The sequence below is a fragment of the Saimiri boliviensis genome, chromosome X (genome assembly GCF_048565385.1).
Source record: "Saimiri boliviensis isolate mSaiBol1 chromosome X, mSaiBol1.pri, whole genome shotgun sequence".
In the NCBI taxonomy this organism is placed as follows: domain Eukaryota; kingdom Metazoa; phylum Chordata; class Mammalia; order Primates; family Cebidae; genus Saimiri; species Saimiri boliviensis.
Window position 1 is genome coordinate 84050389 of NC_133470.1, and position 12605 is coordinate 84062993.

At 57.5% G+C, this 12605-nt stretch overlaps 1 protein-coding gene across 5 annotated transcripts in view; it reads right to left on the reverse strand.

The window, feature by feature from the left end:
* Positions 1–12605, reverse strand: part of IKBKG (inhibitor of nuclear factor kappa B kinase regulatory subunit gamma) — a 23656-nt gene continuing 11051 nt past the window's right edge. For 2 of the 5 annotated variants that reach the window (XM_074392117.1, XM_010331805.3), the window contains exons 2-10: positions 12198–12382; positions 8642–8853; positions 6162–6280; positions 4582–4734; positions 3035–3131; positions 1930–2073; positions 1263–1405; positions 984–1045; positions 1–730 (exon numbers count right to left, since the gene is read on the reverse strand). In XM_074392117.1, the coding sequence (XP_074248218.1) occupies positions 588–730; positions 984–1045; positions 1263–1405; positions 1930–2073; positions 3035–3131; positions 4582–4734; positions 6162–6280; positions 8642–8853; positions 12198–12348 (1224 nt within the window). In that variant the 5' untranslated portion in view covers positions 12349–12382 and the 3' untranslated portion in view covers positions 1–587. Of the gene's footprint in view, positions 731–983; positions 1046–1262; positions 1406–1929; positions 2074–3034; positions 3132–4581; positions 4735–6161; positions 6281–8641; positions 8854–12197; positions 12400–12605 lie in introns of all 5 variants that reach the window. The other 3 variants (XM_010331808.2, XM_010331807.3, XM_010331806.3) reach the window with 2 other exon arrangements.

Below are 12605 nucleotides of genomic sequence, written 5' to 3' on the forward strand. Positions count from 1 at the left end.
TAATGTACAAGGATTTTTACTGTGCCGTTATTTATGGTAACAAAAAGACTGGAAACAACCCAAATGTCCATCAATAGTGACTGGTTAAATACACATCGGTCTCACTGCAAAACGGAATAGCATGCGGTCCAAAAGGACAGCAGCCGTGTGCACTGTGAGAGGGCAGCACTCCCAGAGCACAGCAGCGGGCGGATCAGTGGCCAGTAGGAGGAAGAGCTGCCACCCAGCTCTGCCCAGGGAAGCGGGGAAGCAGTTCTCCCTGAGAGCACCTGGCCACCATTCTTGACTTCCCCAGTGGGAAGCGGAGGAAGAGGGAGGGATTAGCCCAAGGCAAGTGGTTCAGACAGAAGGCAACAAGAAGAGTAGTGCATCGGGCCCGCTCGGGACCACAGCTGCCCTACAAGAGGGGACAAGTGGACCCAGAGCTGAAGCCTAAGGCACCGCAGCAGGCTCCTGGGGCTCCAGGCAGCACCCCACTCGTGGTCATCTAGCCCTTCATCCTGGGCTACGCAGGCAGGAGAAGAAAGCACAGACAGCACATTCCCAGGGATGTCCTCGGCAGGCAGTTGGTCTTGCGCTGGCTGGCTCTACTCAATGCACTCCATGACGTGTATCTGCAGGGTGTCCATATCAGGGGCCTGATACTGGCACTTGGGACAGCAGAAGTCAGGCGGCTCCTCAGGGGGGCTCCTCCTCTGGTTGGACTGAGCCAGGAGAAAGGAGTGGTGGGCTGGGAAAAGAGAAGAGTCAGAAGCGAGGGGAGGATGGAGAGGACGGAGACTTGTCGGGACTGTGAGACAGGCCCGCAGGCCTCCCTTAGCCTCAGGTCCGGGGCTGGGCTACCGATGGGTGACCAATGCGAGCTCCCACCGCCGAGACTCCGGAGAGCAACAGGAAGGTCTAGCTGTGACCTCCCACAGCACAGCGCCCGCCCTCCCACCCACCTGCCCCTCCTCCCGCGGACCCGATGCTTGCTCACTCACCGGGGGCAGCAGGCAAGGGGGCCTGGGAGACCTCTCCATGCCGCTTCCTCATGTCCTCAATCCTTTGAAAACAGAAACCATCCAGTCAAGGCACACGCTTCTGTAAAGCTCAATGGCTGGACTAGTGTCAGAGAAGCTCTTGGAAGCTCAGGTAAGGGGAAAGGGGCCGAAGTGAGTCCTAACCCGGAACGCTAGAAGCCATCCATCTCCTGCAGTCACCACTGGCAACCCCCTAGTGTCGCACCCACTGCTCACAGGGGCAGACTCTCAGAGGCCCACCTGGCCGACTCCTGACAGGTGGCCTTCAATTTGCTGTACTCCCTCTGCAACTGCTCCAGCTGCTCCTGCAACAGCTCCTTCTTCTCAGCCAGCTTCTCCCGGGCCTGCCTCTCAGCCTGGAAGTCTGCCTTGTAGATGTCCGCCTGGCAAATCCAAGAGAGAGCGATGTGCCCACCACAAGCCAGCCACCCACTGGGCACTGTGCCAGGCACAGAGGAAACAGATATGTCGGTGAGTGACACCAAGTGTAGCACAAGTGGCTGAGAAGCTTACGAAAGGCCACCACCAAGTGACGCCAAAGAGGCCGGGCATGGTGGCTCATGCCTGTGATCTCAGCACTTTGGGAGGCTGGAGTGGGTGGATCACAAAGTCAAGAGATTGAGACCAGCCAGGCCAACATGGTGAAACCCAGTCTCTACTAAAAATACAAAAATTAGCCAGGGCTGGTGGCGGGCGCCTGTAGTCCCAGCTACTTGGGAGGCTGAGGCAAGAGAACGGTTTCAACCCGGGAGGCGGTGACTGCAATGAGCTGAGATCCTGCCATTGCACTCTGGCCTGAGAAACAAGAGCCAAATTGCATCTCAAAAAGAAAACACACACACACAAAGACGCCGAAGAGACACAGCAGGTCCCAGCGGGAGGGTGGGCCAGAGAGGAGAGCCCTGACCTGCGCCTTCAGCACTGGAACAGTCTCCATCACCATCTTGTGCTGCTCGGCCTCCTCCTTCAGCTTATCGATCACCTCCTGTTTGGCCACCAGGGCCTCCTCAGCCTGCTGGAGCTGCTGCTTGAGATCTTCCAGCTGCATTCCCTAAAGACAGGCAAGGGGAGCTGACGGAGCCTCGTCGGCCGAGGGCGGGGCTGGCTGGGAACTGAGAAGGACGAAACAGTGACCCCGGCTGACCAAGCTGGGTGATGCCAGCAGCCTGATTTGAGGGCCCGCTGCAGGATCTCAGCGTGCATAGGGAGAAGGCTGTGTCCTGTCGTGGCCCAAAAGGACAGAGCAGATGCTGAGGTTTTCTTCAGGACCCAAGAGGCCACACTGAGGTCACGTGGCACAACCTCCCAGCTGGGCAGACATTCCCTTCCCAGAATCCCCAGCTGCACAGCCCTCCTCCCACCCTTCACAGAACACGGGCCACACCCATGCACAGCTGAAATGAGAGCCCTCGCCCCTTCCACTCTGCACCTGGTCAGAGGTCCGCTCATCCCACACAGGCATCGCCAGCCCCCCACACACACAGACACACCCTGCCAACACTTCCCTCCACAGATTACGTGGCCACTTGTGTCGCTAACTCTTCCTCATGTGACCTGGCTTGAGGCTTTGACAGTATCCTGCTAACATGGGATCACTAGCAAACTACACCCAGCTTAGGTCTGAGGAGGACAAACTAGGAAAAGGCTCCTAGCCAACACTGGGGTGGAAATGCTGCCGGGTTTACCTTGGCTTGGGGACAAATTGAGCCAGGAGCGCACATGCTGATGGCTGGCAAGAGGGAATGTCCATGGAGACAAGATATCCCCAGCCCCACAGAGGAAGCATCCCGAGGCTCTGCCCCAGCCCCCCATTATGGCAGTCTGCTGACACTCCTGAGAGCACCATCCCAAAGTCGCCATCTCCCTACAGCTTCCCTGAGCTGTCACAGCTGCAGCCTGACAAAGGTCTAGGGCAAGTCAGGCGTCCCTCCCAAAAGCCCACTCTCAAGGTTCAGGGAAGTGGGGAGAGGAAGAGGCAGGGCCAGCCCTAGAGACCCGGCGGCCACACTCACTCGCTTCCGCTCGCTGCTCACCACACTGCTCTTGATGTGGTTGTCATATTCTTGGAAGAGCTGGTGATAGGCCACCTGCAACTGAGCCAGCTTCCGCCTGAGGAAAAGGAGCTTGCGCTGGAGAACCCACCTCAGGCCAGTCCGGCCACAGTTCTGCTTCCACCCTCCCGCGCATCCCAGGCCTGGAGTGGGGTCTTCCAAGGCTGTGTGAGGACTCCCGAAGCTGTCGACTCCGAGGCAGGCTTTGCTGGTCCAGTCACCAGGCAGTTAATATCATTTTCCTTAAAGCTAACATGTTTAAATATCTGTAATAAAATCATGGCCAGATGTGTTGGCCCACGCCCGTAATTCCCACACTTTGAGAAGCCAAGGCAGGAGGCTGGCTTGAGCTCAAGAGTTTGAGACCAGCCTAGGCAACATGGCCAAACTCCACATGTACCAAAAATACACAAGTTAGCCAGGTGTGGCAGCCTGCGCCTGTAGTCCCAGCTACTCCGGAGGCTGAAGTGGGAAGACTGCTTGAGCCCAGGAGGCACCAGGTACAGTAAGCCGAGATAATGCCACTGCACTCCAGCCTGGACGACAGAGCAAGACCCTATCTTGAAAATAACAGTAGTAATAACAATAACAAGGCCGGGCGCGGTGGCTCACGCCTGTAATCCCAACACTTTGGGAGGCTGAGGCGGGTGGATCATGAGGTCAAGAGATCGAGACCATCCTGGTCAACATGGTGAAACCCCGTCTCTACTAAAAATACAAAAAAATCAGCTGGGCATGGTGGCGCGTGCCTGTAATCCCAGCTACTCAAGAGGCTGAGGCAGGAGAATTGCCTGAACCCAGGAGACGGAGGTTGCAGTGAGCTGAGATCGCGCCATTGCACTCCAGCCTGGATAACAAGAGCGAAACTCCGTCTCAAAAAAAAAAAAAAAAAAAAAAAAAACAATAACAATAATACAATTGAACTACCCTGCACTCTTCACAACTGTGAACTTCACAAACAACTCAGAAAGGCCGGGTAACTGTTCTAGATTACAGGGGACTGAAAAGGCACGTCAAGGACAGGAACCTGAGGCCACAGGTTGGATGCTAGTAGGAGGGGGACATTGTGGGTATTTTTGTTGTCTTTCTATTGCCCAGGCTGGTCTTGAACTCCTGAGCTTAAGTGATCCACCTACCTCGGCCTTCCAAAGTGCTGGGATTACAAGTATGAGCCACAGCACCCGGCCTAGAGGGGGTCTGAAAGGACAAGTCCCCTGATGACCTAGTGGCTAGGAAAACAAGTACAAAAAAGGCCACGTGTGGACACACAGTGAAACGTGGTCTGGATAGCAGATGGCATGATGGTATCAAAGACAAACTGGGTGCCATCATGGTCGCCTCTACTGTTAGCAGAGCTAAGGAAGAGAATGGGCCCACAGCCACAGACAGAATCTGAAGGACTCCCCAGAAAGCAGAAAGGACCACAGACCCACCGCTTCTCGGCCTTTTGGCTGAGCACGAATGTAGAAGCAAACACCCTGTGATGCGGCCCCGCCCTCGTGACTCACTTCTCCTCCGAGGCGGCCTGTCGCTCCATGCGGAGCGCGGCCTCCACACTCTGGGCCTGCATGCGCAGCTGGTCCACCTGCACGCTGTGCTGCTGCTGCAGTGCCTCGCGCTCGCTCTCCAGCTGCCGCACCTGCTCGCTGGCCTCCCGGGCCCTGGCACAGGGAAAGAGCAGACTCAGGGAGGACGAACAGGGGGAGAGGAGGGGTACACACAGGGCATGGGCAGAAGGGGTCTGCTCCGAACACCCTGTGACTACAAGCCAATGCAAGGCAGCAGGGTGGAGGCACTGTCACCAGACACAAGGACCACTGCAGGGGGCCAGGTGGAAGCAGCAGGTGAGCAGCTTTGAGGAACAGGTGAGGTCCAAGAAAAGGATGGGGACGCCTGCATGCCGCAGTGCTGGGGCCAGGTGAGAGGAGCCCTCAGAACTGCCCACAGAGCTCCAATGGGGGGCCGCTGGAGGCCCCAGCAAAAGCAGTCTCTGTGGAGAGGGTCAGGAGAGACTGTTCTACAAGTGAGACACTGCCCACCTGGGTGTACAAGCACTGAACTCAATGCGGACCAGGCCTCACGCCCCATCCCTGCTGCTGCCCAGAGCTCTGCTGGCATCCCAGATGCCCTGCGTGGAGGCTCAGTTCCCTTTCCACGCTCTGGCCTCACTGCAGGACGATGGTGGGTGCTTCTGTGCGGACCCTGGGTGGCCTCCAGTCACCCCAACTCCGCCTGGCAGGTCTGTCTCCCCTGCCCGCACACTGCCACCACACCCTGCCTGGGCTCCCTCTGCCCATCAAAGCCCAGGTCAAGCTCCCCTCCCCTTTGCCCTGCTGGTTGCCCCAAGTATGCTCTGACCACCAACTGCGCCGGGATGGCTGGGGCCCTGCGGCAGCTGATCCATCTGTCTGGAGGGTAGAAGCAGGGCCTAGTAAGAACCACGAAAACCATCCTGCCCTTTGACCCAGTGGTCCCACTTAGAAGAACCAAGACCCCTTTTCAAAAGAGAGTAAACAGCAGGCCCAAGGTCCCTGCACCTGGGCCGCTTGCAGGCACATCATTGCCATGAGCACCCACTCTGCTGCTGAGAGTCGGAGATTTAGGTACCTGCCTGGCAGACGATGCTGACAGGGCCCGCCCCCAGTAAACACCCAGGATGCTGAGTCTCTAGCAGGCAACCCTGGGCAGGAACGTGGCCCGTGTGGGAGGCACTTCGCACTGTGCCCCTCACAAGGCGGGAGGCGCCTGGGACACAGCTTCTCCAACTCCACCCACAGCTCCTGTCCTTTTCCCTGCCATCAACCTCGGCCACGAGGGTGACTGTGCACCGGTCCCAGAAGTCCTTCCAGAGAACTAGAAACCGTGGGTGTGGGCTTGGGGCCCCCAAAATGCCTTTTAAGGAAATAATCCAAACTCCATCAAAGGGTCTGAGAGTGCAGAGAGCTGGCTGGGACTCAACGCCTGCCCTGAAGTGTTTATGCAGCCTGCCCTGTTTATCCTCATCAAGGAGCCCCGGAGGCCCCTAAACCCATCTCAAGCTTTCTAAAACCCTGGAAGGGGCCTCCAGAGCTGGCTCCCCACCACTCACCGACCCTCCAGAGCCTGGCATTCCTTAGTGGCAGCCTCCAAGCGACTCTGGCTCTCCTGGAGCTCCCCGAGCAAGGACGTCACCTGGGCTTTCACAGAGGCCTTGTCCTCAGCCATCTGCTGCAGGAGAAAAGGCCACTTCCTGTCAGCACTGCATTCTCCCTGCAAGCCCCAGGGCAGCCCACAAGCAGCTGAGGCCTGCCGCAGAAGCCCAAGGGCCCCCAACCCTCCCCAGCCGCCCACCTTCACCCTGTGCCGCAAGGTGAGACACAGATGGGGCAGAAAGAGATCCCCAAAGAGACGAAGGAGCACAACGGGGCCTTGAGATTGCAACCAGCCCATGAGCACTGAACCGAGTGGCCTTGAAGCTGTGGCCCCAGGAGATAATCTCTCAGCCTCTCTGAGACTTGGGAAAAAAGGAGGCCAGGTACAAACACGGCAAAGGACACACAGGCCCCAGACACACCCGGGGCCACCAGGATGGACAGTCTGTGCAAAGCAACAGTGGATACTGAACTGTGTTCAACACTGGGAACTGCAGAACCCCTCGGCAGGCACGCTCTACTCAAACCCCTGCACTAAGACACCCGGCCACCACCTCACGGGCCCCCTGGGACACCCCAGACCCTCTTGAGTGAGCTCCCGTCTCGAAACGCTCAGGACTGTCCAAACCGATTGCTGGCTGTCTGTTCTGGCCAACACCTGACCTCCCTTTCTTAGAACATTTACTAGACAGGGCTTCAGCACCCACCAACCAGGGTCTTCCGCGAGGGCCCCGCAGCCACCCCTTGGAAATGGAATCCTCGGGAGGGACGGGGCCCGGTGTCCAAGTCTCCGAGGGAGGGAAGAATCCCAACCTGGATAACAACCGGCAGCTGCCACACACGGCCGGCCTTGTGGCAAGGACACTGGCCGCCCTGTTGTCTTTCACTGGAGCCCCCCTCAGCCCCTCCCGACTCCCTCATTCCAGCTTCACAAAGCCAGGCCGCCTCTGCTGGGGCAGGAACAGAGCCCAGCTCTCTCCCCCACAAGCAGGCGTTTCTGAAGAAAATCTCTTTTCTCAGCTTGAACATAAGGCCCGCTTTTACGTATCTTCAATGCCGGTGTCCTTGTAAAAAGAGGAGGACAGGCCGGGTGCGGTGGCTCAAGCCTGTAATCCCAGCACTTTGGGAGGCCGAGGCAGGTGGATCACGAGGTCGAGAGATCGAGACCATCCTGGTCAACATGGTGAAACCCCGTCTCTACTAAAGGTGCAAAAAATTAGCTGGGCATGGTGGTGCGTGCCTGTAATCCCAGCTACTCAGGAGGCTGAGGCAGGAGAATTGCCTGAACCCAGGAGGCGGAGGTTGCGGTGAGCCGAGATCGCGCCATTGCACTCCAGCCTGGGTAACAAGAGCAAAACTCCGTCTCAAAAAAAAAAAAAAAAAAAAAAAAAAGAGGAGGACAGGCACAGAGACCCGCGGGGACAAGGCCACAGGATGACCAAGACGCACACTGGAGAGGTGCAGCCGGCAGCCCCCGGCGCTGGGGACAGGCCTGGACAGCAGCTCCCTCACGGCCCCGGGCGGGTCAACGAGCCCACCCTGCAGACGCCACCGCCAGCTCAGCCTCCAGGCCTCCAGAACCGGAGGCCACACGTTTCTGTGGCTTCCACCCCACGGTCTGTGGTGCTTGGTCACGGCAGCTGTAGAAAACTCAGCCACTTCCCACACGGGAGATCAGCACCTTAAGCTAGGCGCTCCAAGCCCTGAGTGGAGCAGCGTGCACAGCCCATGGTCCACGCCTTTCCCGAAGGGAGCAGACCCTGCCTGTGGCAAGTGCCAGGTGCCCGCCAGCAAGTGTCATCTCCACCACGTCTCCCCACCTTGCCCCTCAAAGGCAGCACAGCCCCTTCCTGACTCCGGTCTCCAGGATCCTGCCTTCGGCCAAGCCCATACACAAAGGCCCTGAAGCCGGGTGGTCGGCGCTAACGACATGATTTATGGGGGGAGCCTTGGGCCACACAGCTGGCCCTCTGGTGGCTGTGGCCCGAGTGACCTCAAGCAGGCGTTTCTGAAGAAAACTTCGGCGTGGCCGAAGTCGGCCACCCGGGCGCTCCATGCCTACGCAATCCACCCCCCTCGGAAACCCCAACTGCCACAGCAGGGGTGAACTTCCCTGGTTGTGACTCTGTGCGCACTGTCCCACACCATTGCTGAAAGAAACAGCTGCTGTCCGCACAGCTCCCCTGGGCGAGGAGCCACAGAGGCTCACATCTGGTCTCTCCTGAACTCTGCCCCGTGCGCCCTGAGCCTTCGCTGACCGTAACCTGTGTCCTTTCCTTGCAATAAACCACAACTAGGAGTGTGACAGCTGTTCTGAGTTCTGAGCCCTCCCAGCACAGCATTGAGCCCCAGGTGCTCTTGGGGACCCGACCACGGGTTCCCTTGTGGAACACGGGCGTCCCCTTGGGTTTTCTGAGCCTGCTCCTGCCCCGGCTACCTGCTGGCATCTCTTCAGGTGCTCCACCTCCCGCACGGCCTGCTCCTTCTGCCTCTTCAGGTTGAGCTTCTCCAGGCTGAGTCTCTCCACCAGTTTCCTGGCCTCCTGGAATTTGCACATGAGGAACTCCTTCTCTTCCCTCTGGCTGGCTTGGAAATGCAGAAGCTCCTCACAGCGCTCCCGCAGCATCTGGTTGCTCTGCCGGATGGCATCTGGTGGCAGAGGGGACAGCAAAGGGGAGGTGGGTAGCCCGGCCTGTCAGGCCCCGCCTGGGCCCACAGGGGCCCTAAGGCTCAGGAAGTCAGAGGCCAGAAGCAGGGTGCAGTGTCTCATGCCTGTAATCCCAGCACTTTGGGAGGCTAACTGACCATCCTGGTGCCCTCACATAATACCATACAGCGTCTCTCAGGGGTGGATGGCGTCTCAACACAACACTTCCAAAATCAATTACACTAATGCCCCTCACTTTCTCCAAGAAAATACCAAACACAACAGCTTCACTTGGTCAGGAGTTCCAGACCAGCCTGGCCAACATGATGAAACCCTGTCTCTACTAAAAATATAAAAAGCAGCCGCTGCGGTGCGTGCCTGTAGTCCCGGCTACTCAGGAGGCTGAGGCAGGAGAATCACTTGAACCTGGAGGTGGAGGTTGCACTGAGCCAAGATTGGGCCACTGCACTGCAGCCTGGGGAACAAGAGACTCCCTCTGTTAAATGCCACTTTTTTTAAATATTTATTTTGTAGAGACAGGGTCTTGCTATATTGCCCAGGATGGTCTCAAATTCTTGGCCTCAAGTGATCCTCCCACCTCAGCCTCCCGATGTGCTGGGATTATAGGTGTGAGCCACTGCGCCTGGCCTTATGCCACTTTCTTTGTCAGTGACTGGAATTCATTTGTATTCTGGTCAGTCTGAGGTGTGCCTGCTCTCAGATGCCCAGTACTGGTCCTTTCTGGCCTACATATCTGCTGTCTTCTGGATCAGGGGTCCTGACATCCCTGCAGACTCATAGGGTCAGCGTCCCAGGCAAACTTCACTGCAGCATTGCTGATTGCAGCCTGAGAGGTCCAGAAGCTTGGACCAGGCAAGTTAGTAGCTTCTCTGAGCCTCAAAGTCCTCATCTGCATAGTCAACAGAGACAATAACATCCATCTTACAGGAAGAGGAGGGTTAAACAAGAAAGCAGAAAATAAACGGGAAAAACCGCTGGTCCGCCCCTCATCAGGGCATGTGCCAGTGCCAGGCAGTCAGCAGAGGCCACAGGAAGGAGAGCCCCACACCCAGGAGACACCTCAAATAGTGAAGGAGCCATCTGAGAACACAAAACTGATCAGTGATGTGCAAAGGTTTAGCAACTACAGAGCTGGATAAAATGGGGCAGGCAGTAGCTTCATGCCACCGAGTGATCAAAACCCTCAACCAACTAGCTACTGCCTGCTGACGAGCCAAGACTCCCCCATCCCCCATCAGAACCCTGCTCACTCTGCCCAGAGCTCAGCTCACCTGCAACTTGTCACCCAGGCTGGAGTGCAGTGGCGCAATCTTGGCTCACTACAACCTCCGCCTCCAGGCTTCAAGCAATTCTCCTGCCTCAGCCGCCCCAGTAGCTAGGATTACAGGCACCCACCACCACACCCGGCTAATTTTGTATTTTTAGTAGAGACGGGATTTCACCACGTTGGCCAGGATGGTCTGGAACTCCTGACCTCAGGTGATCCGCCTGCCTTGGCCTCCCAAAGTGCTGGGATTACAGGCATGAGAGACTGCACCCGGTCTGCAATTTGTCTTTTTAAAAATATTATTGGGCTGGGCGTGGTGGCTCACGCCTGTAATCCTAGCACTTTGGGAATCCGAGGTGGGTGGATCACCTGAGGTCGGGAGTTCAAGACCAGTCTGGCCATCATGGTGAAACCCCATCTTTAAAAAAAAAAAAAGTGTTCTTAACTGAGGTAAAATTCACATGACATCAAAATCACCATTTTAACTAATTCAGTGGTTTTCAGTGTATCGATAAGGCTGTGCAACCCTCAATACTATCTAACTCCCCAGCCCTTCCTCATCTGCCTCTGCCTCTGCAGATTGGCCTCTTCGGGACATGTCACGTAAGTGGAACCACACACTACGCACATGCAACTTCTTTCCATGAGTCTCCCCCTAAAGATTGTAAGCACAAGAGAATTCTTCAGCCCCAGGTGCCCCAGCAGCCTCTCCAATTCAGCCTCGCCCTTGATGAGACCAAGCAGCCCCTCGACAGCAAGCTGACTGCACTGGGCCTTCCTCCCTGGAAGGAAAGGCAATTCGCCTTTACAGGAAGACACACTGCAGGCATAGGCCTTCTCCCTGCCTATAGGGTGCCAACCAGAGCCACTCTCTGAAGCCTACAGAGTATGTGACTTGTCAGCATGGAGCCCCATGTAACATCTCAGACCACAGTCCAGCAAAGGCGGCAGGGGATTGGGCCCATGACAGTGGTCTCCACTGTTCACGGCACATACCACATCACCCAAGAGCTGCCAGCCAGCCAGGACATGGAAAGCCAACTGAATACACAACTGAGGTGCCAGCCCAGGGATGACAAACACTGAGCTGCAAGGAAGGGGTGTTGTCCTCCAGGATAGGATGGACACTTATGCCTAAGCCCCCAGCAGGAACCAAAGGATGAAGCAGAAGGGGCTATGGGCCCCACCACGCCCAGTGAGCCACGTGGGCAGTCTGTATGGCCCCTCCCTGAAGCTCTGGGACCGGTGGTTTAGAACGCCCCACAGCAGAAAGGCAAGATTGTATGGCGGGTGCCACCTGGCCCCCCTGGGCTAACCCGGGTCCATGCAGAGCAGTGGTGAGGAGAGGGGGTGGGAGGAAGAGGGGCAGGGGCTGGGGCTGTCATCACGCCCGGGGGACAGGCAGGAGCATGCAACTGAGCCCTGAACCCTTGATGACCTGGAGCTGAGCGGCACGAGGATGAGGGGTGCCCAGATGGCAGCCTACAAAAGAACTCCCTGGTCCCAGCCACTGGGCTGGGTATGGGAGGTCAGCCTTCACCTCCACTGAGGTGTCTGGGGGGGTGGGGGGGAACGCACTTTTCCCAAGACAGACCCCACCCCTCTATAAGGGCAGACCCTGCCCATTTCCAGGACAGGCCCCACCCCCTCTCTGGGCAGACCACACCTCTTCCCAGGGCCAACTCTGCCCTGTCCCAGTAAGGACAGCACTTTGTGAGTGCTCAGTGCACGTACACAGAGGCCTGGACATGTTGGTCCAAACTGGAAGGTTCATTCCAGCTCCACAGTTCCCTGTAGGGTCCGCTGAGGCTGTCCGGAGCCTGCCCACCAGCGTGCTTCTCCCTCTGCCCACGCCGGTTTCTTCCACTGTCCCTCCTTTCCCTTCCCAGTACTGGTCCTGAGAGCACTCTAAACTTCCTCCCTGCTAATCTACATCTCAGGGCCTACTTCCTGAAACCAAGAGGGAGGCCAGCACATCCCCATCCCAGGCCCAGGAAATGCAGAGGTGCCGGTGGGGAGAGATCGCCTCAGCAGGGCAGATCCCGACTCTTTACTCACCTCGAAGCTCTTGGTTCTCCTCCAGGCAGCGCTGGAGGGTCTCAGGAGCGGCCTGCTCTGAAGGCAGGTGCAGCATGGCCGGCTTCCCCAGAGGAGACTCTTCACGCAGCACGTCGTGACCTGCTGCTGGGCCGCCACTGGGCTGCACCATCTCACACGACTGGCTCTTCCAGAGGTGTCTGCTCCTGCAACAGGGCCAGGGCTACAAGAGGAAGGCAGCGGGGGCGTCACAGGAGCCCCACGTCCTTACCCTGCAGGATGCGCCTATAAGTTCTGGGGCTACATTTTAAACAGAAAAATGGTAATTCCTCTAGTGCCTCAGGGTGCTTCTCCCATTCCAAAGGCAGGAAATGGAAGAATTTCACAGAGGTGGGACAGTCGGGAGAGGACTGCTTGCAGAGGGAGATG